The 15,236-nt window shown below is 40.7% G+C and overlaps 1 protein-coding gene across 6 annotated transcripts in view; it reads right to left on the reverse strand.

Annotated features, from left to right (window-relative positions):
- DDX31 (DEAD-box helicase 31) overlaps positions 1-15,236 on the reverse strand; it is a 122,201-nt gene that overhangs the window by 106,340 nt on the left and 625 nt on the right. For 3 of the 6 annotated variants that reach the window (XM_033960635.1, XM_033960636.1, XM_033960634.1), the window contains exons 2-8: positions 14,558-14,747; positions 14,067-14,323; positions 6,623-6,698; positions 5,417-5,460; positions 5,001-5,071; positions 3,764-3,828; positions 611-655 (exon numbers count right to left, since the gene is read on the reverse strand). In XM_033960635.1, the coding sequence (XP_033816526.1) occupies positions 611-655; positions 3,764-3,828; positions 5,001-5,071; positions 5,417-5,460; positions 6,623-6,698; positions 14,067-14,323; positions 14,558-14,677 (678 nt within the window). In that variant the 5' untranslated portion in view covers positions 14,678-14,747. Of the gene's footprint in view, positions 1-610; positions 656-3,763; positions 3,829-5,000; positions 5,072-5,416; positions 5,461-6,622; positions 6,699-14,066; positions 14,324-14,557; positions 14,748-15,078; positions 15,220-15,236 lie in introns of those variants that run through there. The other 3 variants (XM_033960638.1, XM_033960637.1, XM_033960633.1) reach the window with 3 other exon arrangements.

Here is a 15,236-nt window from a genome sequence, read left to right on the forward strand (position 1 = left end):
ACAGGCATAGCGCCTACTTTTTAAAAGGCCGCTTAAAGTTTTAGAGGCGCCTTGTTATAGAATCGCTTTCTTGATAGGTGCCTAAGTTTCAATTATTGCTGATTAAAAAGCTTAATTGGGCTTGTTATTCAATTTAGATAGGCGCCTATCTAGTTGGGCGCCTCCAAAATAGGTGCCTAACTTTAGGTGCTGAATTTGGGCCTAAGTGACTTGCCCAGGGTCACAAGGAGCAGTTCAGGGTTTGAACCCACAACCTCAAGGTGCCGAGGCTATAAATCTAACCACTGCGCCACACTGACCCAATTCCTGCTTTCCCGATCCAGTCTCACAAGGTCACCCACTGCAAGCATGAAGAACTCATCAGCTGATTACAGCCTACCCATCATTCTATTTGACTCCAGATCCCATTCCAAAATGGCTCAATCCTTTATAGAGTTTAGTGGTTATAACTATGCTTTGAGAAGCCCTTAACTGAGGATTTGCTGTAGAGCAGAAGAACCTTGCTGACCAAGAGCATTCTTTCAGAGAAAGTTGGTACAGTAACAGCAAAAAAATAAAACAAATAAATCTGCTTAGAAAAAAAAGAGTCAAAAGGGTGGACTACCCTTACCTCTCTTGTGGGGACCAAAATAAGGGCATAAGGGCCATTGCTGCGCTGTTGGAAGCAAAAAAAAGTCTAATTTTCATAAATGCGTTTTCAGAAAACTGCAGTACACCATCTCAGGTTTCATTGTTTTCCATACTGAATTGCTTTTTTTTTAAAAATATCTTTATTGAAAATAAATGCACAAAAGAGAACAAGAGGAATACAACAAAAAAGTCAATAAGCATATCAAAGAATACGAAGCAACAGACAATAAACATTTTCTATATTTTCTCCCAACCCCTACCCTACACCCGCCCTGCATTACTTTAAAATGTAAACTGCTTTGAATGAGGGGTTTTTTTTTTGTATACTCCCTAATTCTAGAAAGTTGTGTGTCTAAATTTCCAACTAGCATGAATATTTGCACTACCGACTTAAAGTCAGTTGCATTTGTAACTTACCCCCCCCTTTTACAAAACCGTAGCACCGTAGCCGGCACTAAAAACCATGCTACGGTTTTGTAAAAGGGGTGGGGGTTAATGACTTAGATGCTAATTAGCTTAAGAGCAATTATTAGCTATAAATAGTGCTAATTGGCAGTTATGCGCACAACTGCCCTTAGTGAGTATTCTATAAGCTATGTGCTCAAATTCCAGAACACAACACTTCAAAGAGGGCGTGTCAGGCAGTTATATGCACAGGTTATAGAATACTATCATTTGTGTGCCTAATTGCCTACAGTCAGGTGCAAGCATTTACCATATATACTTGAATATAAACCGATCTGAATACAAAACTGAGGTAACCTTTTTCCCCTCAAAAAGGAGGAAAAGTTTGATTCGAATATATAATGAGGTTAGAAATTTGGTATGTTAGTGTCATTTGTCATCCCCACCAGAACACCTGGCCTCAGTCACACATGCAGAAAACAGAAAAAACCCCAAAACCCTTTTCAAATACAAACCGACAAACTAAAAGTATTGTACACAAACAAAACCCTAATATGTCAGACTCTGCACACAGTACACCATAAGAGAAATAGAAAGAAATGCATCTCTTCCTGAACAGTCCAAAATATAAAAACAACAAATGTAAATTTTCAAAGGAGGAGATAGCAATGGCCATCAGTGGGGATGGCAGTGCTGATCATCGAGAGTGGGGAGAGATAGCTATGCTGGTCATGAGAAGGGGGTGGAGGATAACAGTGCTGGGCATCTGGAGGGGTGGAAAATAGCATCGTTGGTCATCGGGTAGGGAGGGGAGGAAAAAAAACCCCCACCATCATCCATAGGAGGCTTGAATATTAACCAAGAACCCCGTTTTGGGGCCCAAAAATCTCAGTTTATATTCGAGTATATACTGTATGTTAGCCATAGCTAAATGCTCACCTTAAAGTTAGCATGTAAATGCAGACTTGCACTAATATTCTACAATGGCAGTTGTGCATCATCCTGGTGCCTAACTTCCGGCAATCTATAGAGCATTACCTCCGTTGTGTTTCTTAAAACTTTTTTAAACAAAGAAACACGTACCAAGAAAACAGTGTTACTACAGAGAGATGTAGAGTGAAGGTTCCTGGAAACTCAATGCCAGCAGATTACTAAGGGGACAATGCAGTAACTGGTTCTACGCTTTAGTGTGGCTGTTTGCTAGTGATTTTTTTCATACTAGTCGTACTCACGATGCAGACAAACTAGTGTGGGAAAATCTCTAGGAAAGCTGCTGAGCTCAAGAAAAGCACAGCAGGTATGCAAATTGCAGTTCAGCAAACAAATTTGAAATTGCTCCCATTATACAAAAACTGCACTCCAAACTGAGCATCGTTTATGCTTTCCTTAATGATGAATTGTTATGCTAGCTCAGATCTTGCAAAAAGATGCAGCATGGAACAAAAAGGTCATTTAAAAGTGAAGTACTAACTCTTCATCTCTGATGAACTGAGATCCCAGGATGTCCGAGTGGGCCCCTTCCCCTGCCACTTCCTGGTGGTCTAATGGCACCCACATCCTCTTGGACCCTCCTTACCCATCTCTGAATGGTGGAAGATAGAAGCAGTGTTTACTTGTTCCTGTCACCACCTTCCAAAATGGTGGTAACCCTTGGTGAAATGGTCCAATGCACCACTAGGTGTAAAGCGCAGCTGAAAGCTGACGTGAATGAGTATGGCTTCTGCCTTCCAACATTTGGAGAAGGGTAGGAAGGGTCTGAAGAGTTCTATCATACCACAAGGGATTTTTTTTTTTTGAGTGTCAGAGCGATGGAAATCACAGACTTTGGCAAGCTGGTGGGGGGGGGGGGGTTGTTATCTTTTTATTTCTATTTCCTATCTCTCACTGTTGTTGTTTATACTGTTATTATTATATAAATAACTTTAATAAAACACTATTGAACTTAATATTCATATTCAGCTTTCAAAGTTCTTTTTTTTAATTCTTTATTCATTTTTGCATCTTATAACAAATGTATCAGAAAATATCATTTGAACTTATACAATAACATTTGATTAGCTTTCATGTACAACTTAAATTTTAGAATTTAAATCCTCCCTCCCATCCCTACTAATTCATATATCATATAATATTTCTAATACTCTAAACATTTAATATTATATCAAATCAAAAAAACTCTCCCTCCTCATCCCTCACTTTACAATTGTATCAATAAGGGAAAAATGATATTTATTCATCACACTATTCTATTAATGGACCCCAAACCTCCAAAAATTTATTGAAATTTCCTTTTTGCGTAGCTAATGTTCTTTCCATCTTATATATATGACACAAAGAGTTCCACCAGAAACTGTAGTTAAGTTCTTTACGACAATGAGTCATCAGTCCCATAAAAACCCTCCCCATCTCCCCCAACCTTTTTTCCTACTCCATTCCTTACCTGTCAGTACATGAGCCAATTGTTGCTCATGCATTGACAGGAAGGGAGATATTTTACTCCCAGTGCAGAAAAGAGCTCCATATTACCAAGACAGTGAGTATTTTTTTTAAATTGACAGTGAACACTTTTTTAGCACCAAGGTAAATTGCACGCTATTAGTTTACATTAGGAGTAAACATTATTTTTAGAATAGCATTCTAATGTAAATCTTCGCGCATCGAGGTCTGAGTCAGAATTAATCCACTTCCCAACCACCATATTCTAAATCAACATAGGTTAAGTGCTCACCTGGATCTTTGGTTTTATTCCCTGAAGGATCTGTACCAAAGGAATGCTATAGGCCAGTGTTTTACCTATAGAAGATATCAAAAGAGGAAGAAAGAAATTAAATTGACCTAAAAACATTAAAAAATTATGACATAATGAAAGGTTTGTAAATCCATCCATGGAAGATCTGCAATACTGGGAATGACCTTGCTTATCAATGATATCACCTTCTGCTATAATGTTTGGAAGGAAAATAGAAGAAAAAAGTAATGTTATAAAAAGGATAGAGGTCAGTTATAGTAGGGGATTTTTAAGTTATGTAGCCAATTCATGGAATGAATTATGATGTTATGCATTTAATTAAAAACCAAACAAACAATGGTGTTCTCTTAGGCTTCTGCAGCTGGCGTCATGATTGTAGCAGGGTTCCGAGTTTCGCCGTGTCTGTGTAGAAAGAACCGACGTTTCAGCCACAGCATGATGGCTGAAACGTCGGTTCTTCCTACACAGACGCGGCGAGACTCGGAAACCTGCTACAATTAAAACCAATGGTATCGCCTATGATGTGCATTAGTTGCACAGCAAGTCTTTTGGTGTTATGTCAGGGCATATTACATGTCTACTCCATATTCACAACTGGAGAAATAAGACAATACATAGAATATGGATATTTCATATTAGAGTCACAGTTCAAACCCTACTTCTCCCCTGACACTCCTTGTGCCTATCAGCAAGTCGCTTCACACTCCATTACCTCAGATACAAACTTAGGCCCTCTTTTATCAAGCCGCGTTAGGGTTTTTTTATCGTCGGCCGCTGCGGTAAAAGCTCTGACGTTCATAGAATTCCTATGATCATCGGAGCATTTACTGCAGCGGCTGGCGATAAAAAACCCTAACGCAGCTTGATAAAAAGGGGCCTTAGATTGCAAGCTTTCTGAGGAAGGGACCTACCAATCACACCTGAATTTTTACTCCACTAAGAGGTCATCTTAGGAAAGATGAAAACTTAAATTAAAAAAGAAAAATCTGAATCTAGGTATCATATCACTGTTCAAACACAATGGGTCTCTCAGAGGTACAAGCTGGTGCTAGAGTATGAGCGAGGGGCCTGTAGAAGCTGATCAAAAATATATTAAAAGCTAAACTCTTGCAATTTTACTGGCTTGCCATCACTTGTAGGCCCACTGCTTGCTGACCTCATTTATTCAACCAAGAATAATAAAACCTCAAAGTGATCACAGAAGCCTGGCACTTACCCGAGCCTGTCTGGGATCTCACCATGATGTCTCTACCTGCTAGGAATGCAGGGATGGTTAGCTTCTGAACACTGCAATCACACAGAGACAGATCGGGGGAAATAAAGAGCAGTAAAAACAGGGTGTTTACTCCATCACAAATCTGAATTGAGCTAAAGATCATTTTTCCTCTGCAAGTCTCATTTACTGATTTTCATTCTTCAGAGTTCCAGTTCTCATGTTCACATTAAGAACATGGTCCCTCTGATTTCTCTTCTCTCAGGTCTCCAGACTGCCTCCTGTTTTCCTCCCCCATGGGGTTCAGCACAAATTAAAATGGTGACAAAGAGATGCTTCACAAAATAAATATGCTTATAACCTAGGAGATTGTTAGGAGAAATTCAAAAGTCTAGGGTGCTAGGAACCTGAGCACTCACCTGGTCATCTTTGTCATTTTCAGGACACGAGTGATTGTAGACACCTGAAGAGACACATATTATTAACTAGCACTCCATTAAGAAAGTTCATTTATGCAACTTTCAAAAGTATGCGAAAGAAGACAGAAGATGTACCACAGGGAAAGGTTTCAGGTTTATTTAAAATTTGATATCGCCTATAAAACTTCTAAGTGATGTACATGATAAAAAAAAACTTAGTCATTATATTACAGCTTAAAATCTAGACAGAATCGGACAAAGACTAACTTGATACAAAAGGGACTTGGGTAGAACTACAATAATTCTCGGAAAGCAACATATATGGGAAAGTCCTTAGCCTCATTGGACTTCAAATCTTAAGGCTCTTATCCTTTAGAAAAAGTGAAACAAAGTTTCAAAGGCATCTTTATACAAGAAAGATTTCCAGGAACTCTTGAATTTATCCAGAGACAGAACACCTCTAAGGGGAGAAGGCATGGAGTTCCACAATTGTGGTGCATATACTGAGAATATTTCATTTCTTCTTGTGCTAATAATTTTTAGAGAGGGTATTGAAAGTAAATTTTGATCCACAGACCGCAAGGTCCTAAAGGGAATATGCAGAATTAATAATTTATTGAGAAAAGCTGGAATAGTTTGACTGGCGGATTTTGAAGCAAACGAGTAGAATTTTATAAGTTATGGGATGTTGAATTGGCAGCCAGTGGGCATTTCATAGAAGAAGTGTTATGTGGTCAAATTTCTTTGAATTTGTGATCATTTTTATAATATTCTGGATTAACTGCAATCACTTTACTTGTTTCTGAGTGATGTTTTTATAATGAATTGCAGTAGTCCAATTAGGATATGATGAGGGAATGAATAAGGGTGTAACTTTTTAATCATTGTAAACTGCATAGAACTTCACGGTCCTGCGGTATCAGTTCTAGGACCTTTGCAATTGACCTGATCATTCGAAGTTTGTAAAACACACACTGCAACTTATTCAAACCAGATTTTTTTTCCCGGAGGAAAAAGTTATATTTAATAAAGCCCAGCAGGTAGTGAAGAACTACCCAAACCACTAATGTCTATTACTCCAAACATTTAGATAGCTAAAACCATAAGATGTTGAGAGTCAAAATGCTTTAATTGCCCCGCCCGCCCCCCAAAAAAACCCATAACAAAACAAACAAACTCATAATAAAATAGAACAAAGTTGCTAACCAAATGTGGATGGAGATCCAGCTCACTGAACAAATCTGAAGTAAAAACTTTTTCCTGTGTCTGTTTCACTGCAGGTCTGTGAATTATAAACAGAGCAAACATGAGTCAGAGCATCACTGGTACACCCCTTACCATGCAGTGAATAAATGGGCATGTGTTGGAAAGTGATTCTGTCCCTCTCAGCCATGGGACATACATGGGAGTATCATTCATGCAAAAAACATGTCTCAGCATTGTCTGCTATCATGTAGAACAGTGTTCTTCAACCTTTTTACACCTATTGACCGGCAGAAATAAAAGAATTATTTTGTGGTCTGGCACCAGTCTGCGGACCGGCGGTTGAAGAACTGGGCTAAGTTCTAGGCCAGATTCCACCCATCTTTGCCCCAGACCCCGCCACCATAATAGTACCAATTGTAACACTATTTTTTTCCATTCATTTTTCAAATATACACACAATATAATCTTATTAACAACACATAATAGTTAACCACAAAATTAAACTACACAAAACACACTGTACGTATGCTTTTCAATATTCATTCCTACCACAACACAAATAACCCCTTTGCAAATACGGGACCAAAAACTAAAAGTACTAATATATACAAACAAACCCTAAGATGTAGTACAACCTCCAGAGAAAAAGAAACAAATGCATTTCTTCCTGAACAGTGCAAAATACAGACAGCAGATGTAAATTCTCAAAATTGACACAATTCAATCACTAAATTCAAAAATAAAATCATTCCCCCTACCTTTGTTGTCTCCCTCCCTCTATGCTGTGCCTTAATTTCTGGCCTGCTCTCACATGGCCATTTTATGCTGCCCCTGGCATTATCTTCGGGCCGACTCCCTCTTCCTCACTGACACAGTGCACAAAGCCACGGGCAACGGCTCCTCATGCGTCCTGTGCCTCATCTGGAAGCCTTCCCTCTGACGTTGCAACGTCAGAGAGGCGGCTTCTGGTCCAGGCGCAGGACGTGCATAGGAGTCGCTGCCTGCGGCTTTGTGCGCTGCAGCAGTGAGGAAGAGGAAGCCGGCCTGAAGATAACGCCGCATCAATTGCACCGCGAACCAGTGGTTGAAGAACACTGTTTCGGGCCCAATGCACATGCTGGCCCTGTGGACCGGCAGAAAATTTCTGCGGACCGGCACCGGTCCACGGACTGGTGGTTGAAGAACACTGATGTAGAACAAAACACATTTAATTTGTGTATTTATATTCCACTAAACTCCACAGTTCAAGGCAGATTATAATCAACCTTATATTCCAGTTAGAAGTTATAAAAGCAAAAGTCAATTGAACAATAAAAGATGCACATCAAACACACTTTTGCATTTCCTAGATCCACTTCTTGAGGCCCTATCGTCAATGGTCAACAATAGTCTTTCTGCTGATGATTTTCCAAGTGACTGGAAAAAAGCAATAGTCACTCCTGTTAAGAATCAAAGATCTGAATCCACTATCATAGCTAATTACAGACCAATTTCCTAATCTTCCATTTATTTCCAAAGTTTGAAAAAGTAATTGCAATCCAACTCTCTGATTTCCTAAAAACACCAATGCACGTCACCCCCGTCAGATGGGCTTCCGCTCTCATTGTATAGAGCACACATGTTTAGGTCTTCTAAATCAGTGTTTCTCAACTTCTTCAAGCCAAGTACCCCCTAAGTCTAACAAATATCAACCGAGTACCCCTGCCCAAGCTCCACCTCAGACCCACCCAAGCTCTGCCCCGACCCCATCCCCATAATAATAGTACTAATTGTAATGCAATTTCTTCCATCCATTTTTCATATACACACAATATAATCTTATTAATATAATACATAATGATAACCACAAAATTAAAAAACAACAACAACCAAACACAAAGCACACTGTATGCAGAGAAAATGTTATCATTTGTATTTGGGGGGGAGTGGGGGGGTTTCAAAGAGGCCAAGGCAGATGACTTTATTCCTTGATGCAATTAAAGCCTTTATTTGGTGGTCTGCTGTTCTTTCTGATTTTAGCATTGCAGATCGCAACCTCTGCTTGATTCCTACTTCTCGAAAAGAACAGAACTCCTACCATAGTGCACCTTGAAATAAACTCCATCTCATACCCCATACAACCCCACCTAGACGATAAGACAGAGGCTGTACCATGCAACTACATATCAACAAAACAGTCCAGAAAGCCTTCGCAGTCATACGTAACCTAAGACAAATCCAAAAATTATTCGAAAGAACACAATTCAGACTCCTGGTCCAGGCACTAATACTAGGCCTTCTAGACTACTGCAATATCATATACCTACCCTGTCCCACCACCATGATAAAACAACTACAAACAGTGCAAAACACAGCCCTCAAACTGATCTACTCACTGAAGAAGTTTGACCACATAACCACTGCATGCCAAGACACACACTGGCTACCTGTACAAGCAAGAATACTTTTAAATTCTACTGTTAAATTCTACTCTTCAAAACCCTACATGGCAATGGACCATCCTACTTGAACATTCGCCTATCTCAGAACAACTCTTCCAGACCAAGGAGAACTCAGACACCCTTCACCAGCCCCCCAAAGGCATTTAGCATAAAAAAAATACACGATGGACTACTTGCCATGCAAGCAGCGAAAGCCACATCTCCAATTTACTGATTTCAGCACCAAACTACAAAACCTTCAGGAGGGAAATAAAAACCAGGTTGTTCAAGAAATATATCAAGAAAAACTCCTGATACAACCAATATCCTCACTCCATCACCAGACCCCCAAAGTTCCAACCAACAGCTTCCCTGCAATCTACTGGGAAAGACCAGAATCTCTTCCTTTTATAACCCGCCTAGAACCGCAAGTTATCAGCAGAATAAAAGAAACTAATGTAATGTAATGTAAGCCCCTAAGATTCTAGGATACTGCATGCAACTGCAGTACTTAGTCACAGTTATTTACACCAGCCATTAATATGGCATTAAATAGCTAGCCTTAATTAATACCTACTTATGCTAGCAAAGGCAGTGGAACACTTTTTCGTTCGAGGGGGCCCAAAGGCTCTGCCCTAGCCCCAGCAGGATCCTGTGGCACGATCTCTCTTCAGCTCCTTCCCCGGTAGCTGTAATTTTAAATCTTACGGCAGCTGCCTCACAGCATCAAAGAGCAGACCTGCTCCAGAAGTCTTCATTCTGCAGCGATGCTGTGCAGTGGCTGCTGGAAGATTTAAAATTACAACGGCTGGGGGGCGGTGGGTGGGGGGAGTAGAGCCATAACTGACTCTGACAGCCAATTTTTGGGGAGGCCATGGCCCCTATGGCCTCCCTCATTCTGATGCCTATGTCTGCTAGTATTCTATAACAGCAATTATGTATGTAATTACCAATATAGAATTTGTACCTTGTGCAGCATCTTAGTACCAACATGTCAGTGACCTTTTCAAAATAAGACCCAGAGGGCAATTTCAAACTACTCCAGAAGGTTGGTGTAAATTACCACAATTAAATGTTGCAGTTTCATGAGGAACTGAGAGTATTCTAGAATCTTAGAGAATAAGTGCTGGGCATACCCTGCCCATGTTCCCTTGCAATTATACGCTATGGGGCTCATAATTTAAAAAAAAACAAACCATCTAAAAAGTGGCCTAAATGGGTACTTGGACAATCAAAAAGCCTAATCGTCCAAGTACCCATAATCAAAGCCGGTTTTAGACGTATCTAAAACCAGCTTAGGCCTTTCCCCTGTCTCTAAACGCATAGAGCCAAAAGAGGCATTTTTAGAGGAGGGGAAAGGGTGGGCGGGAGGTGGGATGACCTAGACCTAGGCGTACAGAAGGTATAACCAAAACTTTAGGCAGGTTGCCTAGTCGGCACTTATACATTTTGACTTAGACCAAGTCAAAACAGGTATAAGTGCTGAAAAAGGGGCCGCTGAGCTGATTGCTGCAGCTCAGCAGCCCCAGCAACCTGCCTATCGCTGCAGAAGAGATGGCTCATCTCTCCTTCCGTGATGGTGATCACCCACCCCCCTCCGAACTGCAGCACTTCGGGGTGAGCATCGTGGCAGGGCATCTCCCCTGCCGGCGATCCTCACCCCGAAGTGCCGCGGTTTGGAAGGGGGTGGGCAATCACCATCGCGGCAGGAGAGATGAGCCATCTCTCCTGCAGCGATCAGCCCTCCCCCCCTACAACGATCGGGAAGGAGGGAGCCCAAGCCCTCCTGCCCAGGTGAACCCCGAACCCCCCGACACTATCGGGGCAGGAGAGAGCCCAAGCCCTCCTGCCCAGGCGAACCCCGAACCCCCCCCCCCCGACATGATCGGGCCGGAGGGAGCCCAAACCCTCCTGCCCTCGACGCAAGGGGCCCCCTCCGAACCCCCGATCGCCCCGCGACCTCTCCCGCCGACCCCACCTCCTGTGGGCGGGGCCATATAGGCATATGGGCCTGGGCATATGCCTCAGGCAATCCCTACTATACACCTACATATTCCATGGATTACAGAGCCAGGGAATTTTACCAGAGCCTACTGAGCGCAGAAAGGCCCTGATGCAATAAACGGTTCTTAAAACACAGACACTGATAAACACAGAACATGTCAATCTTAAGTTCGGCACTGTTTATAGAATCATGCCTAGCTGCACTTAATGTGGACTTAGACGCCAGAAGGCATGCTCTACAGGAAACCTTATGTATCGATCCAATACAATAGACCCGGCTATATTCACCTGTCCCATGCACTATTTTCTATGCTCTTTTAAAGGTAGCCTCAGCCCCACCACTCCACCGCTATGTTAATTTGTCATTGCGGGAAGAATTATGTGGGAGCTCATCATTGGCTGCCTGTATGCATTTTTTATCAAAAGTTTCATTTGCATTTGTTTTATCTCAATATATTTAATAAATATTTTATATTTTAAAGTGCCAGTGTACTTAGCTTTTTTTGTTCAGCCAACGTCTGGGAGTCAAACCCGACATGACATGTTTCGCACTATGAAAGCGCTGTATCAAGGGTCTCCCAAGAACGCCCGTGACCCGACCCTTGGGAGACCCTTGATACAGCGCTTTCATAGTGCGAAACATGTCATGTCGGGTTTGACTCCCAGACGTTGGCTGAACAAAAAAAGCTAAGTACACTGGCACTTTAAAATATAAAATATTTATTAAATATATTGAGATAAAACAAATGCAAATGAAACTTTTGATAAAAAATGCATACAGGCAGCCAATGATGAGCTCCCACATAATTCTTCCCGCAATGACAAATTAACATAGCGGTGGAGTGGTGGGGCTGAGGCTACCTTTAAAAGAGCATAGAAAATAGTGCATGGGACAGGTGAATATAGCCGGGTCTATTGTATTGGATCGATACATATGCGAATTGACTAAGGCTAAAATAGTATTAAAATCTATGCCATATTTTTGAAGGCCTACAGGAAACCTTAGGCATGCTGAACCTTAGGCATGCTCTACAGGAAAATATTTATGCTAGGGTTTTCTTGGCCTAAATACTGGCGCCTAAGTCTAATTTAGGTACCTAACGCAAAACAAGCCCATGATCCACCCCTTACACAAGGCTACTTTCTGGTAGGCGCCTACCATGTTAGGCACCTACCATTGAATTAATTTTAATTTAAGACAGTTATATAGTGCTATTTGCTTGTTATCAGTGACAATTAAGCTTTCTAAATAATTAAGTTACGCACACCAATCTAGGTGCCTAACTTTAGATATCTTTTATAGACTCAGGACCAAAACGCATATGCTTCACAAAGAAAGGCAGTAGCAGGAAAGAAACTAATATACTACAAGCCTACGAAGGAGTGCTGAAAAGTTCTCAGCCCAACCAACTTCCTAAATTCTGAGCATTATTTTGCCACTGTAGCTGAAAAGAGTGTTAGTTAATTCTTCAAAGTGCCAATCTGCAGAATCATAATGCTATGTTTTGACACAGTTTCAGATCACTGATTAAACCATGTCAACGAAATGTGTGGAATTTTCAAGTGTGGAACTCCGAGCCGTTATGAAGTTCCTATTCCTACAGAAGAAAACTTCAAAGGAAATCCTTAAATCTATGATGCAAACATAGTGACATGTCCATCATACTCCACAGTGAAGAAATGGTGTTCAAACTTTCAGCATGGAGATTTCAAGATGCAGCAAGATCTGAGAGGCCTCAAACGATGTCAGCTCCTGAAATTGTTGACCACGTCCACGACCTGATTTTGGCAGATCAGCAAAAATCAGTTAAAAACCAATTGCAGAGACACTATAGATATCCAGAGAACGTGTTAGGTGTATAATCCACAAGCAGCTGGGTATGCAGAAGCTGTCAGTCAAGTTGGCGTCCAAATGTTTGAATGCCGATGAGAAACGATGTCAAGAAGACACTGTCAACTGATTTTTCTGCATTTTCAATGAGCTGGTGTCAACTTTTTGGAATGACTAGTTACTGCTGATGAAACATAGTTACACCACTATGATCCTAAGACAATGGTGGCACTCAGGTTTTCCAAGACAAAGGAAATTCAAGACCCAAAAGTCATCAGGAAAGGTCATGGCCACAGTGTTTTGGAATCAAGAAGGTACTCTAATGACTATCTTCCAAGGGGCCAAACAGTTAATGCAGAATACGACTAACTTGCTGTGTCAATTAAAGGAGGCACTGAAAGCTGTGGAAAGGAGTTCTCATTTTGCAAGACAATGCACCTGCTCACAAGACTGGCAAAATGATGGATTTTTGTCACAGTTGCGGTTTCAGTGCATAGACTATCCACCCTACTAACCAGATCTTGCTCCATCTGACAATTTTCTGTTTCCAAAGCTTAAAAAGAGTTTGAAGGGCAACAATTTTTGAGTGATTCAGAGGCAATTGCAGCGGTGGAGCAGTATTTCAGTGACCAGACATCAGAATATGTTTTGGAAGGGCTGAATAACACCTTCTGGGTATGTTTTAATCATTTTTTATGTGATCTTATTCATTACCTCAGTCTGTGATTTTATGTTCTTATGGTTTTGATTGGATCATTTATTGTGAACATACAAATACATTGTTTTATTTTTTAATGTCAGTTTTTACAGCCTTTATGAGGGTGGGGTGAAACATGGCCGTGTCGGGCTTTTAATTATTTATGTATGAGTATTTATGACGTTATGTGGTGAATAAATTTTACATTGGATTTTGGACCTCTATTCTGATCTACTCTTTTTAGGAATACTGGATCTTGTGGATCAGCTTCCCTTTTGTTTTCTTAGATCCACATCATTCCCTTCTTGGTTGGGCTGAGAACTTTTCAGTACCCCCTCATAGTCACAGCAACTGTTTCCAGTATAACTGCTTTTCTTGTCCTGATTTAAAAAAAACACAAATGGGAAGAACTTCCATACAGTCACATTTTTCAATGCACCTCAGGACCAATAGATTAAGCAAATTTAAAAAAAATATACAATGAAGACACACCTGTTAATTTCTGGAATCTCTGGGTTATTTTTAAACAAGGAAGAAGTTTTAATGAACGGTCTTTCTTCTTGATTTTCTTCTCTCTTTTTATTCTGGTGTTCTCTTGGAGAGGATTCCTTAGCTGGTTTTCTTTTCAGAAATCTCTGATGGTCATCTTTAGTGACTGCTTTGACTGGAGAAAAAAGTGCTTCAGCTTTTCGTTTTGGTGAAGGTCCCTCAGCAGCCTCCTGAGGTTTTCTTTTCACAGTTTTAGGACCCTTTTTGTGTTAAAAAAAAAAATAGAAGGGAGTTTGTACCATCTTTAGAAAAAGAATACTTTTTTAATTAAAAAGAAAAAGTCTTGTGTTCAAACAATATCCCAATGTTTTTTACAATAATAGTCTCAAAGCAATTCTTAGACCGACAAGTTTATCAAAGGTATTTCCTAAAAAATTTTTGTCTGATTTTCATAACCATGTGCAATAAAATTCTCTTCACAAAAATTAACTCACTTGTTTTAACCATTTGGTTTGCGGTCTGTACATCTGAGTCTGAGATCTCTTTTGTCGTGACAGAATGACCAGTGACCGAGAATTCTCGGTAATGTTCAGGATCAGGCCCTCATCATCCATGGCTGGCTTGAAGTCACCTAGGTGCCAAGCAGAGAGAGAAAGGAACAGGCAGGCAGGAAAGACTATGGCTCTAAAGAGAAAGAAAAACAGACAGAAAAAATTAAAGAGAGACACATGTGCATCAAAGCAGTCTAACGGAGAAAGAAGAAACACGAAGCTAAAAGGGAGAGAAGTACAGGCAGAGCAGACTAAAGTGGGGTGGGGAAAGATGCAAGAGGCTAAAGGGAAAGAGGCACAGGCAAAAAAAAAAAAAAAAAAGACTAACAGAAAAAAGAAAAGATAACAGGCTAAAAGGGTGAGAAGCGGAGGCAGAACAGACTGAAAAAAATAGGGGCAGACGAAAACAGCAAAAAAAAGATCACAGGCCTAAAAGGAAAAAGATAGAGACAAAACATGCAAACCTGAATCAGGAGTCTCTGGCTAGAACAGACACATGCGACTAGCAGCAAGGACCCCAAACAGTTGCCCTTTAGAGTGCCCGCCAGCTGCCTACCGTACCAGCAACATTCACAGCAAATACTAATACAGGTACTGTATTGTTCTTCCTTCCCCACCTCCG

The sequence above is a fragment of the Geotrypetes seraphini genome, chromosome 10 (genome assembly GCF_902459505.1).
Source record: "Geotrypetes seraphini chromosome 10, aGeoSer1.1, whole genome shotgun sequence".
Classification (NCBI taxonomy): Eukaryota; Metazoa; Chordata; class Amphibia; order Gymnophiona; family Dermophiidae; genus Geotrypetes; species Geotrypetes seraphini.